General features: G+C 42.3%; 1 protein-coding gene across 2 annotated transcripts; it reads left to right on the forward strand.

Moving 5' to 3' along the window:
* The first annotated feature begins 10,965 nt into the window (after nucleotides 1-10,965).
* On the forward strand, nucleotides 10,966-15,045 carry LOC119418053 (protein FAM177A1). 2 transcript variants are annotated; one of them, XM_037685299.1, is made up of 5 exons: nucleotides 10,966-11,060; nucleotides 11,202-11,417; nucleotides 11,514-11,580; nucleotides 14,451-14,548; nucleotides 14,625-15,045. In XM_037685299.1, the coding sequence occupies exons 1-5, from the start codon at nucleotides 10,992-10,994 to the stop codon at nucleotides 14,835-14,837; spliced, it is 663 nt and encodes a 220-aa protein (XP_037541227.1). In that variant the 5' UTR covers nucleotides 10,966-10,991; the 3' UTR covers nucleotides 14,838-15,045. The 2 variants fall into 2 exon arrangements, with proteins under 2 accessions (XP_037541227.1, XP_037541228.1); XM_037685300.1 differs by having other exon boundaries at nucleotides 11,208-11,417.
* The last annotated feature ends 308 nt before the right edge of the window (nucleotides 15,046-15,353 follow it).

Genomic DNA, 15,353 nt, shown 5'->3' on the forward strand with positions numbered 1-15,353 from the left:
TGTTCATCTCCATCTTCTATCTCTTATCCATAGTCAGGTCCAGGAGGCAAACCCAGACTCATTTTTGTGCGACACTCTCCAGCTTCACCTGGGGGACCCCAAGGTGTTCCCTGCCCAGACAGATAAATAATCTCTCCAGCAATGTCTGTTTTTTCCCAGGGGTCTCTTCCCAGTGGGACACGCCCATAAAATCCCTAAAGTGAGGCATCCAGGAGGCAAATAAATTCCTGAATCACCTCAACTCACTCCTTTCGATGTAAAGGAGCAGTGGCTCTCTTCCGAGCTCCCACGGATGACGGAGCGTCTCACCCTATATTTAAGGCTGAGCCTAGCCACCTGCAAAGGAAGCTCATGTTGGCCGCTTGTGTATGGGATCTTGTTATTTCTGTCATGATCCGATCCGTATGACCATAGAGGGTTGGAACATAAACAGACCCGTAAATTGAGAGGATTGCTTTTCAACGCAACTCCTTCTTCACCACGACTCGAGCCACGAGCGAGCGAGCCGAGTCGCCATCAAAACATGACGTCAGAACACTGTCGGTCGCTGAACGGTCAGAGGGAGGAGTCACTGGATCGTTCAGAAAACTTTTCACCGAGCCGCCATTTGCAATGACTCGGAATTCGGAGCAGCGGCTGGATCTATTTTTAAGATTTTAAAAACAATAATGACAACACCGTGTTTAATGCTGAAATGCAGGCGTTTTTGGTGTTTGGTGACTGACGACAAAATTCAAAGCGAGCGCAGTCACCGCGGAGGATCGTACGAGCTGCCGACCCATTGGAGCACGTGAGACCGGGACTCGGGGTCCGGCTCCGTGTGCTCACAAAGGCCGGATTCCGAGCCCTGGTAGACGGGTGTACCGGGACGGAGGGTAGAAACTTTTTTTAAAAACATTTTATGTATAAAAAATGTTTTTTTTTTATTACTGAAGATTAAAATATATATAAACGGTGCCGGCTTTCTCATGAAATCCTGTTTTCACTTTGGCTTTATTAAATAATCTGTTAATTAAAGTTAACTCAGCTGAAAAATCATAAAAATACAAAATTATTGGATCTGTCAGGAATATTTTCCCTCAAATATGTTTAAAGAAGAGACACAGCCTTTGGTTCAACTTTATTCCAACCCACAGACGTAAAAATCAAATCAATTCAATTCAATTCAGTTTATTTACATAGCACTAGTTCACAACAAAGTTGTCTCAGGGCACTTTACTGGAACATTCACAAACATAAAAGACAATTAGTAAAGTTCTCTATCTAAGGAATCCAGCAGACAAGATGAATCTTGGCTTCGTCACAGTCTCCCATCCTGAGCAAGCACAGTGGCAACAGTGGAAAGGAAAAACTCCCTTTTAAAAGGAAGAACCCTCCAGCAGAACCAGGCTCAGGACAAGCGGCCATCTGCTTTGACTGGCTGGTTGAGAGGACAGGAAGGAGAGACAGACGAACACAGAATGGTAGGTCCAGGTATAGGTCCAGGTGTATCTGAAAGACAAAAAAACATGTTAAGATAGAAAAAATAATTACAAATACAAAACAGGTTGAGCAGAGTAAGTAAAGACAGTAGCAGAGTGAAAAGTGTGGTCAGTTTGTCCTCCAGCAGTCTAAGTCTATAGCAGCAGAACTAAGGGACAGCTCAGGAAACCCAAGCCGACCCTAACTATAGGATTTAACAAAAAGGAAAGTCTTAGGCCTAGTTTTAAAACTGGACAATGTGTCAGTCTCACGGACAGAGATTGGAAGTTGGTTCCACAAGAGAGGAGCCTGATAACTGAAAGATCTGCCTCCCATTCTGTTTTTAGAAACTCTAGGAACCACAAGTAAACCTGCAGCCTGAGAGCGAAGTGCTCTGTTAGGAAAACATGGAACAATAAGATCTGTAATATAAGATGGAGCCAGGTTGTTGTGAGCTTTGTAGGTTAGAAATAAGATTTTGAATTCTATTCTAGATTTGACAGGGAGCCAATGGAGAGAAGCTAAAACTGGAGAAATATGATCTCTCCCAGTAACTCCAGTTAAGACTCTGGCAGCAACATTTTGGATCAACTGAAGACATTTTAAAGAAGTATTTGGACACCCAGATAATAAACCATTGCAATAGTCCAGTCTAGACGTGACAAATGCATGAACCAGTTTTTCTGCATCATTTTTAGATAAGATGTTTCCAAGGGCGTCAGAAGCATCCGTAATGTGGGGGGAACACAATGATGTGTGAAGGTGTGCATGTGCACGCGTACGCTAAAAAAAAAAGGTTTTCACAAATGAACAAAAAAGAAAAAAGATAACATTTCACCTAGATTTCCTTTAATTCCACACATTTAAAGCATGTTTCTCACCAAGTTTGTGTAAATTCATCTGTGGGTTTTAGAGACATTTTAACTTTAATACAGTGTCAGGTCGGCACTATTTGTGTTTATAGAGGGATAAAAAAACATCACCACTGGACTTTTTTACTTGTGTTCAACACTACTCATCTAAATGATGTTTCTCATGAAGCCTGAGGACAATAAGGTGTGGGGTTTTAAAGACATTTCAACTTTAATGCACCTGAACACATCACGTCTCTTACACCTGCAGCGTCACAGTTACTGCTAAGCTAACATGCTACAGACGTAGCTCCTCTCAAGCATCCTCCTAACATGAATAGATGTTTATGATCAACCCCCCTGGTCAACAACTGCCCACACAGCTGCTAAACTGGCGAGTGAGTAACACAGGTACATCCACCTCCTCCACCTGTGCGCGTTTTCTGGGAGGCAGGAGGCAGGAAGGGACGGTGGAAAGTTGGAGTAACCAGGAAAACCTGGAGTGGAGTTTTATTAGATTGAGTATTCTCCTATTAATCAAGTGGAATGGATTCGTTCACAAAGAAAGAGAAACTGCGCCGCCTGAACTAATGTTTCATAGTAAAAGTGGGGGGGTCCAAATGATCTTTTTTTTTTATGTGGGGGGGACTTGTCCCCTTCACATATAATGGTTGCGACGCCTATGGATGTTTCTAATTTTAGTGATATTACACAGGTGGAAGAAAGCACAAATCACAAAACAAGAATTACACTTTAAATCACATGAAATAATCTGTATACAAGAAACAAAACCACACATCTAAAGTGAACAATAAAAGTAGACACAATGAGTGCAAATACATCAAATGATGAAGAGAAATACAAAATTTTAAATATAGATGTCTTTGTAGAATCTCGTTCATCGGAGATTTAATTCAATTCAGTTTATTTATATATCACCAAGTCACAATAGAAGTCGTCTCAGGGTACTGAACAGAAACATTCATATTTAAAAATAATAATTTAACTTTATTTATCTGAGGAGCAGACTGCTTTGAATTTAACTCCATCGCAGAAATCACACTTAATGGTGAACTAAAGTTTGTTAAAAGTTCATTAGCAGGAGATATAAATATACTGTATGTTAAACCCCAAAATGATACGTCAAGTATTGTGGTTTTATCAATACATACATAAACATCAAGAGTCTGTGCCATATTTCATTTAATTAAAAAAACTAATGGGAAAAAAAACTGTAAATGTTCAGATTCAGCAATACGATGCATTCATTTTAATTGCTTTTAAAGTATCTGTATCGATATCTGCGATACTGGCCCTTATTTACTTAGTATCAGATCAATACCAAATCTTGCAGTACTGTACACCAATATCCCCCACCCTCTTCTTACCAAGCTTACACATCTGGCGTAGCATATTCTTCTTCGTGGTCCAGTTATGGGTGTAGAAACACAACATCGCCTCCTACAGTCACATTATAGTCACAGAACGAAGTGTAACAGCGGTGTGGGGGTTATAAATGAAAATATTTGAGGTGTGATCTTTTAATGATGATTTGTGTAATTGTCCTGTAGATTCATCTCATACATGATGTTGTACTTAATGGTGAAAAAAAAAATCAACATTTGACTATAGCACCTACTTTCGCTTGTTTAGGTAGTGTCTGATTTGGTTATTTGTTTTGTTTTTTTGTTGTTGTTGTTTTTCTTTTTTTTTGGGGGGGGGGGGGGTAAATTCAAAACAGTCTGTGTTTTCTTTAAGCAATGGCTTTTTCTTGGCCAGTCTACCACAAAGCCCAGCTCTGTGCAGCGTGTAAATGTCTTATGGACAGCTGGACAGATGCTCCCACCTATGTAGACAAACTGCCTTTGGTGACATCAACCATGATGTAACATAATCTGTTAGCACTCAGAATATGCGTTATGAACTCTTAGATAGACACTCCCATACTAGTTTTAGATCATTATTTGCACAATCCCACAAGTTATAACTATTACTGTATCTGCTGAGGTGGATTAGTTGTATGGATCTTAATTTGGACTAAAACCTAATCACTTGTAAGTGGATAAAGTTTTCTATTTATTCAAAACACATCTTGTTCCTCATTTTCCTTCATTAACCTGGAGTATTTAGCTTCCCACTGCTTTACCTGGTGGTGGATGGGTAAAAAACAGAGAGCCATTTTCGCCATATGGGAACATACAATGATGACAATATATAACACATTACATTAGTATTTTGTACGGCTTAATTACTTATAACCACAATGAAAATGATTCATATGATAAGTCACGAAGGTAAATAAGACTGAATACTTTTTATCTCCCATCACAAGGCAAAAACCATGATCCCCCAAACCCTGATGGACAAACTGTTCACACTAGGGATGCACCGATCCACATTTTTTACTCCCGATCCCGTCTGAATATCGGCTGATACCGATACAGATCCAGTTCCGATATCATGATCATCATAGATTTTATATGAGGCTGTAATAATCTGCTCTCAAGTACAATTTGTACAAATATATGCATGCATGTCCAAAAAGGCAACTTGAGGAAAGTTGTATGATTGTTGGATAAGTTTTAAAGTTGGAATTAAATTCCAACACAAAACATTTCTTTTTATTCCGAGCTTTAAAGTGGATATTAAAGTGATTAATTCAAGTGATTGTTTAAAGTTGATTTATATTTTTTTAAATAAGGGGCAGATATAAGAAGTATTTTTCTTCTTTCTGCACTCTTTTCATTCAACATTTTCTTTTTGATGATTTTTTTTTATTTTGTTTCTTTTAAATGAATGAATAAATGAATTAAATAAAATGTTAAATGGCTTCAAACACCTGATAAGTTCATGACATAAACCAACAGACATGTTCTTGTTTTTAGTATTTTACATCACTTTATAATGTAGCTGTTTTTGTTTTTAATATAATTTTCAAATCATGTTTTTTATGATTGTCTACTGTTGCACTGATAAATATCTCCTGCAGGGTAAACTATATCTTGGCTGCAAGTATCAAGCTGTGAAATCCTTCGTTTTCTACAAATAATAGTGGTTGGTCATTAATTATGAAGTTTAACAACTTCTCAGTAAACATTTGAGCTCCGGGGTTTCAGTGATGTCTTCTAGTTCAATCCGAAGCAGGCAGCCTGATTTGGGGCAGCTGTGCTCAGTCTGTCCCTCCTCAGAGACGGGCAGACTGAGCGGGGCAGATTGTACGCGGCTGCCCGGGGTCGAGTTGGCCGCCCCGGGTTGAGCAAAGAGCAGCGCCCCGCTGAAGCCACGGAGCTCAAATGTCCATCGTAAAACTAACTTCACCGTGGTTTAATGTGGCGCTATGGCTCTGCAGACATTGCACGTTGCTGTCTTGTTTTGTGGCGTTTAGTGTAAAATACTTCCACACAGCGGACATGTTTAGATGAAAAGTTTGTTAGCTGTTAGCCACAGTGCTGCTAACTCAGTCCTCACGTTGTAGCTGGCTGCAAACTATGAAATGGATTTCTTGAATGTGAGGCAGGTCTTATTACTCTGGGTTCATGAGACACGCCTCCGTTCAGGAAATCCATTCCATAGTTTGATGCCAACATGCATCATGGATCGGAAATATCGGCAGGAGGATTGGAAAATCTGATACGTAAATTATGCTGGTATCGGAGGCCGATACCGATACTGGATCGGATCGGCCCCATCCCTACACACTAGGGCTAAGCCCCTGCATTTGCAACTGGGTACTAGACTTCTTAACAAACAGACCACAGTTAGTGAGGATCCACAACCTCTCCTCCTCCACCATAACCCTCAGCACTGGCTCTCCTCAGGGATGTGTGTTGATCCCCCTCCTGTTTACTCTGCTCACGTATGATTGTGCAGCTACCCATCCAGGCTGTCACATTGTAAAGTTTGCAGATGATACAGCGGTGGTGGGATGCATCACAAACAATGATGAGTCCAGCTACAGGCAAGAGGTGGAACACCTGGAGAGCTGGTGCAAAGAGAATAACCTTCACATCAATGTGAAGAAGACAAAGGAGATGATTGTGGATTTCAGAAGGAACAAAAACATCTACACCCCCCTGAACATTAGGGGATTTGCAGTGGAAGTGGTCTCCAGCCACAAGTACTTGGGTGTACACATGAATGACAACCTCAGCTGGAGCAACAACACCACCAGCCTGATCAAGAAAGCTCATCAGAGACTCTACTTCCTCAGACGGCTGAGACGAGCTGGTCTGGGAAACTCAGTCCTCACCTCCTTCTACAGGTGTGCAGTGGAGAGCATCCTGTGCTCCAGCATCAACGTGTGGCATGGAGGCTGCACAGCTGCAGAAAGAAAAGCTTTGCAGAGAGTGGTGAAGGCTGCACAGAAATCTGTTGAAGTCAGTCTCCCCACCATCACAGTCATCTACACCTCCAGATGCAGGAAGAGGGCCACCTGCATCATGAAGGACCCCACTCACCCAGCACACACACTTTTTGCCCTGCTCCCCCCAGGAAGGAGGTTGGGGAGCATTAAGTGTAGAACCACTAGACTGAGGAACAGCTTCTACCCTGAGGCTGTTAGACTCATGAATCTCTAACTAGAATAATCACTGTGAAAAACCATATCATGTTGCTGCTGATCTGTTTCAATGTTGCTGCTGATCTGTTTCAATGTTGCTGCTGATCTGTTTCAATGTTGCTGCTGATCTGTTTCAATGTTGATGTGTTCATGCGTGCTCATCTGCTTTCACGGACTCATGTTCATGTTTGTGCTGATGTTCAATGTTTTTATGCTATTAGTGCTTAGTGTATTTTTAGTTGATGTTTTTCTTAGTTCATATCTTAGATGTTATCATTGTTTTTCTTTTACATTTTATTGTTGGATGTAACTGGGACCCTGTGTACATAATTTCACTCCACCACATGTACCACATGAGGTGCGAATGACAATAAAGAATCTCTGACTCTGACTCTGAAAAACAGGGAATTGGGAATGTCTCTCTGTGTTTTGAGGGTGATAACTTGAAAAAAGAAAGTGAGGTAGTGCTAACTTCCATTTTGGTGTGTGGTTGCTTCTAGGCATAAGAAAAGATTATTTGAAAATTTGGGTTGTCACGACAAAATCTAACATGGCCACTACTATGACTATGTGTAATAGTCATATGTATATGTGAAAATCTATAATATTTAAACCGGCAAACATTTGAGGAAACTGTGCTTTCTCATTTTCATGTTGCTTAAAAGTACAGTTTTATCAAATGATTGGGGTTGCTCTTGGGGTGGCCAAAGATTATTCTAAGGGGGTCAAGGCCACCACTGGCCACCCCCTGGCTCCACCATTGCTCCTGGTGATGGATAAAAATGCTCCCTTCGCTCACCAGGATACGCATCACTCTGCACCGCCCCAAACCAAAAAAAAATAAAGCCCTTGCTCTGTTCTTATCCACAGTGTAACTCTTACCCTCTTGAATATCTTGTCCCAAAACATGAATGTTTACTTGCATTCCCTGTTCAGTTAGTTCAGAAAAACACTCATCTCAATAGTTCACTACCCTTCAGCAACGGGGTACATCGATGTACCGCTTGTTCAACTTGCTATTATTCGAAAGAAAACATTCATCCCGAGGGGACAGTTAATTAAAATTGTCTCGATCTTAAACCCAAACTGAGAGATTTACAGATTATTTTTGGCAGATTGAATTTATGACTATAAGCCTTTGAGAAATAATGCAGAGCATGGAAAAATATTGAAAGCTGAAATCCATCTTATTTGACATCTTTAGATTAATAATGTTTTTTTGCTCAATGAGCAGCTGATCCGAACAATCGAGATGCTGGTTATAACTATTAAACAAGAAACTGCCCTGTCTGTTCTGATTCAGTCTTTGTTTCAGGCAAACAAAAAGGGAGCAGGTAATCCTGAGGAAGAGTATCTGTAAGACCTACAAACATGGAGAGCAATGGAGGAGAACCTAAGCCTGAGATGATCCTGGGATTTTCTGGATTTATGGAAGTGTGTTTTAGCTTAAGATAATAATCATCAAGTCTGATTTCCTTTTGCACCTCCAGCAAACATTTTGTGTTTCTTCTGAAGAGACTGCAGCTTCACCACAAGTCTGAGATTTCAGTCCAGTGGTTTGTGGCCTCCAGTAAATCCTTCCTGTTGAAGCAGCTCTGCGGCTCTCCAGGGTGAGAGCATCTTAACGGAGTGAGTGATTATTCGATGTGCAGATATTCAGGTTCTCATCTGTGATTTATATAAACAGCCATCCAGAGCCAAATAATTCCCCAGTCAGAGGCTCAGCTGCCTCAGAGGCACATCATGGATGGACGATGCTCTGCTCACATCTAGTGGCCCCAGAAGGTAACGTCAGAGCCTGAACCACTCACAGACTCAGATATGATGCTGGCCTACAGTCACAGTTATCTGACGTGCAAACCCACAGTGACATACAGTGCACGAAATATTTAAAATATATACAGAAATGTTCTTATTAAAACCAGAAACTCTGCGCTTCGATAACTCTTTATAAAGGACATTGAAAAAAAATCCAGAGTTGACCAATAAACACTAAAACAATAACCACAAACAATCTGAAACTGTTTCAATATTTGTATAAATGTACAAAATAAAAACATATAGCAAAGACAGATGACTTCAAATGCCACGACTGTCAAGAAAAATGTGTCTTAAGGTGCTACAGGGCCATGCTTGATTGGGATTGGTAGGCTGGTCCACAGGACACCACAGAAAGGTCCGATCGCCCACACCAGCTGATCCAGAACCAAAAACCAGTTCAGGATGGGTCAACAGAGACTGGGTGGTGCTAAAACAGAGTTCCAGTGATTCAACCAGGAGGTGGATGATGCTGTTGTGTTCCGTCCATCCAATATCTTTTATTTACTTCTTCCTTTTCGGGTCACTGTGGTCACTGGTGCCCATATGCAACCATCACTGTCCGAGAGACGGGGACACCCTGGACAGGTCTCCAGTCCATCACAGGGACACATAGAGACAAATGAGACAAACAACCATTCACTCTCTCACTCACACCTATTCAGTTTAGAGTTACCAATCAGCCTAACACGCATGTTTTTGGTCTGTGGGAGGAAACAGGAGTAACTGGAGAAAACCCACACATGCACAGAGGGAACATGCAAACTCCACCCAGAAAGGTCTCAGGCTGGGATTTGAACCGTTGACCTTCTCGCGGAGGGGCAACAGCTCTACCAACTGAGCCACTGATGCTGTTGTGTTTTTTAAAGGATTACAGATGAAAACAGATGTTTACGTGCAATGAATAAAACTATGCTTCTTTCAGCTGCTCTCTTCTTCAGGGGTCACCACAGGAAACTATCTCGCATGAAGACTTGGAATCGTTTGGTTTTTTATGCCGGATGTTCTTCCTGACACAACCACAGACCACCGAGCGACCACAGCCCTCTGTGTGGAGCAGAGAGCTGCCATCTAGGACACCCGGGGGAGCAGATGGTGGGGGTTAAGGGCCTTGTTCAAGGACCCAGCATGGGACAAATGAGGGTGGAGGCAGTTGTGGGTGTTTCAGCTTTACCACCCACATGTTGATCATGTCGGTCCAGGGAGTCGAACAGGCGACTTTTCCGATCACAGACCAGCCTTCTCAAACCTCTGCACCACCACTCCATTATATGCCCCTTTTCTCTGCAGATGTCAGTGAGATGAAATATGTTTATAAATGTAGTGAAGTTAGGCTTTGTTTTATTATGTAACCCAGGTGGACGTTGATTAATTTGTTCATTTATAATGTTAATACATTCTTAATTAACAAACATGAGATGTTCTCTGTAGAGAAAATATGTCATATATATATTTTTGTTTTGAATTACAGTGATAAGCATTAGTTATTATAAGAGTTAAGTCATTCTATTTGATGTTTTGACAGATGAAGTGGTCAGCTGGATCTCACGGTTAATAAAACATGGAGTGCAGCCACAGCAGCTGGATGCTGTGGACCAGGAGGAGGCCGTGCTGAACTGATTCCACGAGTTACTCTCATCTGAGGCAGAATGGGTTCCTTGAAAATAAAGATTTGATTTAAACTGTTTTGCACAATGGATCAAAGCTTTATGTTTAGTATGAAGCAAAGAAAAAAATTAATTCAAATAAAATAAATAAGCAAAAGGAAAAAAAGTTTTTAGTTCATCGTTCAACATAGAATATCTGGTAGAGGTACAAGGTACAATAAACATAAAGAAACAGGAACATGGGTTTAAGACTAAAAAAGACAAGAGCATAACAGTAAGGCAAATAAAAGGCAGTGGAGCACGTTTTAAAACAAAAGAAAAGTAGATATACTGTAGTTTTTATTTTATTTATTTTATATATAGATTTCAAACATTTCAGAGGAGTAATAAAGTTTAAATTGGTTAAGAAATAAATCAAAACAAGGGGTAGAGTGTTTCCACATATGATGTTTAGCGGCAGGAAAATATTTACCACATCAGATATTTGCTTATCAAGATCATCAACACTAGTACATGAGTGATGTTCTTCCGGGATGTCCTCAAAGGAAGAAAAAAAAAAAACTGGTGACACCGGGGACGTTTTGTCACGTTACGTTACGTTACGTCACTTTACGTCACGTCACGTACGGCGGCAGCCCGTCCGAGCGTGACGTCACGGCAGCGTAATCCTGCGCTACAAAGAAGAAGACTGCGACAATGGCTGATATTTCTCTGTGTCTCACCAACGCCAGCATGTCCGCAGGTCGGACAGTGGATGGGGGGCAGGTGAGTGAACCTCTCCGTGTTTCCAGCGTCCTGTTAGCTTGCTGTCCCTCCGACAACGGGGCACCATCGTGTGGGTGAGCTCGAGATAAGTCCCCCCTCCTGAACGGGACAAACCGTCTAACGCCTTGATTCCTCCCTCAGAGTCAGAGCCCACGCCCGGGGAAGGACTTTGAGAGCGTGGAGCTGGGGCCGCTGGAGAAGAGGGACGAGGCTCCGCAGAGGGAGAAGGCTCCCCGCCGGATCATCCACTTCTCCAGCGGGGAGACCATGGAGGAGTACAGCACCGACGAGGAGGAGGGAGAGGAGCGGGAGGCGGAGAGGAAGGACCTGCTGTCACCGCCCGTGGATGCGGTGAGGGTGAGGATGGGTGGAGGGAGGGAGGGAGGGGGGCTTCACCTGACAGACTGCGTGACTGCATGGAGGTGACTGGGGGGTATGTTCTCTGTGTTGTAGTCCAAGATGACCTGGGGGCCGTATTTCTGGTTCCACATGTGGAGAGCTGCCACTTCCACCATCTCAGGTTTGGAAGGATGAAGAGAGTTTATTTCATGTTCACTGTATTCCATCATCATTTTTATGTCTTATACAACATTGCGAGATGTCATGCTCTGACTGTGAGTTGTTCATGACTCTCTGCTACTACCACACCAAATTAGAGCTCAGCATCTGCAACAATGACTGATTTATAACAGTTTGTTGTGTTTTCTGAGGTCAGTTGGCTAAGAGTCACACAGTCACAAACACAGGCAGAAACATTATTGTGACAGGCGATATTAAAACCTGCTGCTGCCCTTGGGTCAAAATGACCTAAGGCTGAAGGCTTGTGGGTCATCCTTGTGGATATATGCCTACACTAGATATTAGGGGTGATACATATGTTTACATCGATATATCGATTAAATGATTCAATTATATTGTGGCAAAACTAAAACGTGGATTCATTTTGTCATTTTTAAAAATACGCTTTTATTTTGAAATTCCCAAGGCATGTCTGTGTCTCCATTTCCGTGCGGGGCTGCGCTCCGCGGCCGCCTCAGCAACATGGCAGACGAGGCAGAAAACACAATGAAAATTATCCACTAAAATTCCACTCTAGGTTTTCCTGCTTACCTACCACAACTCACCAGACCGCATGCCGTGTTTCTCCTAGATCAGTTGATGGGGTGGGGGAGGAGGGGGAGACACCTCTGTGTTGTGTGCTAGCTTAGCACCACATTAGTGCCGGCAGCAGCCGACAAGAGGTGGGGCGGTTAGGATGCGTGAGAGAAGCGGAACGCTACATCTGTAGTATCTTAGCTATCACGTCTGTATTGCGCACCACTTGCTTAATGCTACGTTAGTGCTGGGAGTTGTCAACCGGGGTGGGGGTTAGGATGCGTGAGAGAAGCTGTATTCACACAAGGAGAGCTGTTGGTCAGGCATCGGCAGCAGTTTCGGCCATGACAAAACTGCCAGGTCTGTGTGAAGGTTTGGTTCGTGCTACAAGTACTCAAAATCAGCTGATTTACAAGCTAAACCATAAGATAGAAGCGATTTGTGAGAATCGCAGGCCACCTGCGGCTTCTAGGACTCGCCAGCTTGTCGGAGTCGACCTTGAATGAGGCTCATAGCACAGATCAGTGGAATGCCCACAAATGTGTCCATTTTGGATCTTGAAAGTACCAGCAGGACTCAAGGCTGACAAGAAAAAAAACAGTCTGCTTGAGGAAATCAACAATTGTAGCTTATCTGAATCTGACTCCCCCGTTTGGCCTCGAAAGCAGGCCAACTATCAAATTTCTCCTGGGACATGGGTAAACTAAGGAAAAAGCTTCCCCCACCCCACCCAAGAACTTCTGTGCAGGCTTATCAGAACCGCTGGCTGACCAACATCTTATCAGGGTTATGGTATCTGGAAGTGCTTCATGGACAAATCGCACTGTCTTGACGTCATATATGTAATGTGTTTAAAAATGTGCTTGCTGGTAGAGTTTTTGATGTGTTAAATCGTGTCCTGACAGGACGAGATGTGAAGAGATCTTTTTGTAATACCTCTATCCATCCTCATGGCCTTTTACTTTTTTCTATCTAAAAAAGTATTCTAATAAAGAATAAGAGGCCGCGCTCCTGTAGCAGCAACAACATGCACTCCGCCCATTTTTCAGACGACTGTATGAACATAATCTCACTGTATCTCGGTACAATGATAATAAAGATTATTCTGATTCTGATACTTCTTGTGCCGTGAATCAAGTCTTTACGTATGTAAGTGAACATAGATGTTTAACAACCCGTTAAAATACACCAGAATGCAGGAAATGGCATCTACCGGTACTTTATTCCAAATTTTCTGGGGGAGGATCCCCAAGACTCTGCACCCCCTCATCAGTGTACCCCCCCCACACACACACACACATTACAAATGCTTCGGACAACAATGATTAGACCTGTTGCAATAAATCAATTAATCTCATGATATATAAAAATCATAAACCTCATTTTCATTTATCGGCTTTATCGTTTCTTCATGTCTCTCTTTCTGCAGGACACTGGATGATAAAAAGCTCAACTCCGGTGCTCTTCACTGACCCCTCCCTTTCGCTTTTCTCTTTTAAATCTATTTTAACCGTCCAAAATCGCGTTTTTGGATCATTAAAAGCAGCTAAGCTGAGAAGCTAAGCCATGAGCTAAGCTAACAGGCTGACCTCAGGAAAAAAACCTCCGTCTTGTCGAATCTCCAAAATTCACGGTTGAAACCTGTGCCTTCGTGTAAAAAGTTGTTTTTCTCTGCATAAAGAAGTTGAGAACTTGTTTACTGATATTTTTTTTAAAGCTTTGTGTGACAAATGCTATGCTAAAGAACTCAAACCACACAGAGCGTCGGCCTTTTGAGAACCGAAAAAAAGGGAAGAGAGACAGCCCGTGTCACCTCAAGAGGCCCCCCTCCCATTTTTCTTAAAGAGACACACTGCTCGCTCCCTCACTATCCATCCTTCGGTTTATACAGTCTTATACTGCCATCCGATGGTCAAAAAAAATACTACACACAAAACAAATTAAACGTTTCTTTTTAAATTTGACAATAATTACTATTTATTATCGAATTTCAAACACTATTATCATTTATCGCAATAATTTCTGAGACAATTAATCGTCCGGCAAAATTTGTTATCGTGACAGGCCTACCGATGATTAGGCTAAGGTTTGGTGTGGTGGTAACGTAGAGTCATCAACTCATACATGGAGCATTAATGAATCAAGCTTTTTTTTTTTTTACTCAAAGCTGCATTATGTGTTCCTTCAAGGAATATAGTTTCATTTGAACAAGCCTGAACCAGTCAGGATGTTTTTGAGTGGAATTAATTGAAAATGTTTGATGTAAAAGTGTATTTGATTGTTTTCCTGTTCCAGCATGTGATTATCTTGGGGAAAGGATGGCCTCTCTCTTTGGGATAACATCCGCCAAGTACCAATATGCCATTGATGAATACTACAGGATCAAGAAAGAGGTATGACTGAGGACGTTTGATGAGTTTTGTCCACATGCTCCAGCCAGCTTAATTTCCTCTCTTCTTCTTGTTTTAGAAAGAGGAGGAGAGGGAGGAAAACCGTCTATCAGAAGAAGCAGATCGTTCTTTTGACCAGCTTCGATCTCAGGAACAGAGGTCCGAACGCGTCGCAGCGAGAGACGGACAGGAGGCGGAAGCGGCTCACCCTGACGTCACCTATCAGGTGGAGAACGAGAGTCGGGCAAACCCAAACACGTTTACCGTCCCCGTTATTGTGACGGCAACCTAACGCTCTCTGGGAAAGTTCATCTAAATGTCTGTCTGTGTGAATGAAGGAACACTGTCTTATTTGGCCAAACCCTTTGGTTCGTGTGTAACAGCTTTCGACGGGCAGCGCTGCTGGATTTTGGCTAAATGGCGAGGACGCTGGGGGTTAACTGTGGAAACTGGAAATCTAACTGCAGGGTAACGTGACGTGTTCAACCTTAGAATAAATATAAATGAGCAGGCACATGTTGAAAAGTTGAGGACATCTAAAGGTTAATTGACCCTTTTCAGTCTTCCTGACATTTGTTGATCATGATTTTACGTTAATCAGCCTCGTCGGTTTGTACAGCGTCGTCCTCCAAACTTTGCTATGCAGCAGGGGATGAATGTCGCTCCCCTGTGCCTCCGATGGACCAGCCACTGTGCCTCAATCGCCAACACAACCAAATCAGTGCCAGATGTAGATCTATGTACAAAAAAACAGCTGTTCTGTCTAAATCCGGTCCCGCCGGTGCGCCCTTTGTCGACTGCACCAAAC

This window comes from Nematolebias whitei, chromosome 12 (assembly GCF_014905685.2).
Source record: "Nematolebias whitei isolate Nwh7 chromosome 12, NemWhi1, whole genome shotgun sequence".
In the NCBI taxonomy this organism is placed as follows: domain Eukaryota; kingdom Metazoa; phylum Chordata; class Actinopteri; order Cyprinodontiformes; family Rivulidae; genus Nematolebias; species Nematolebias whitei.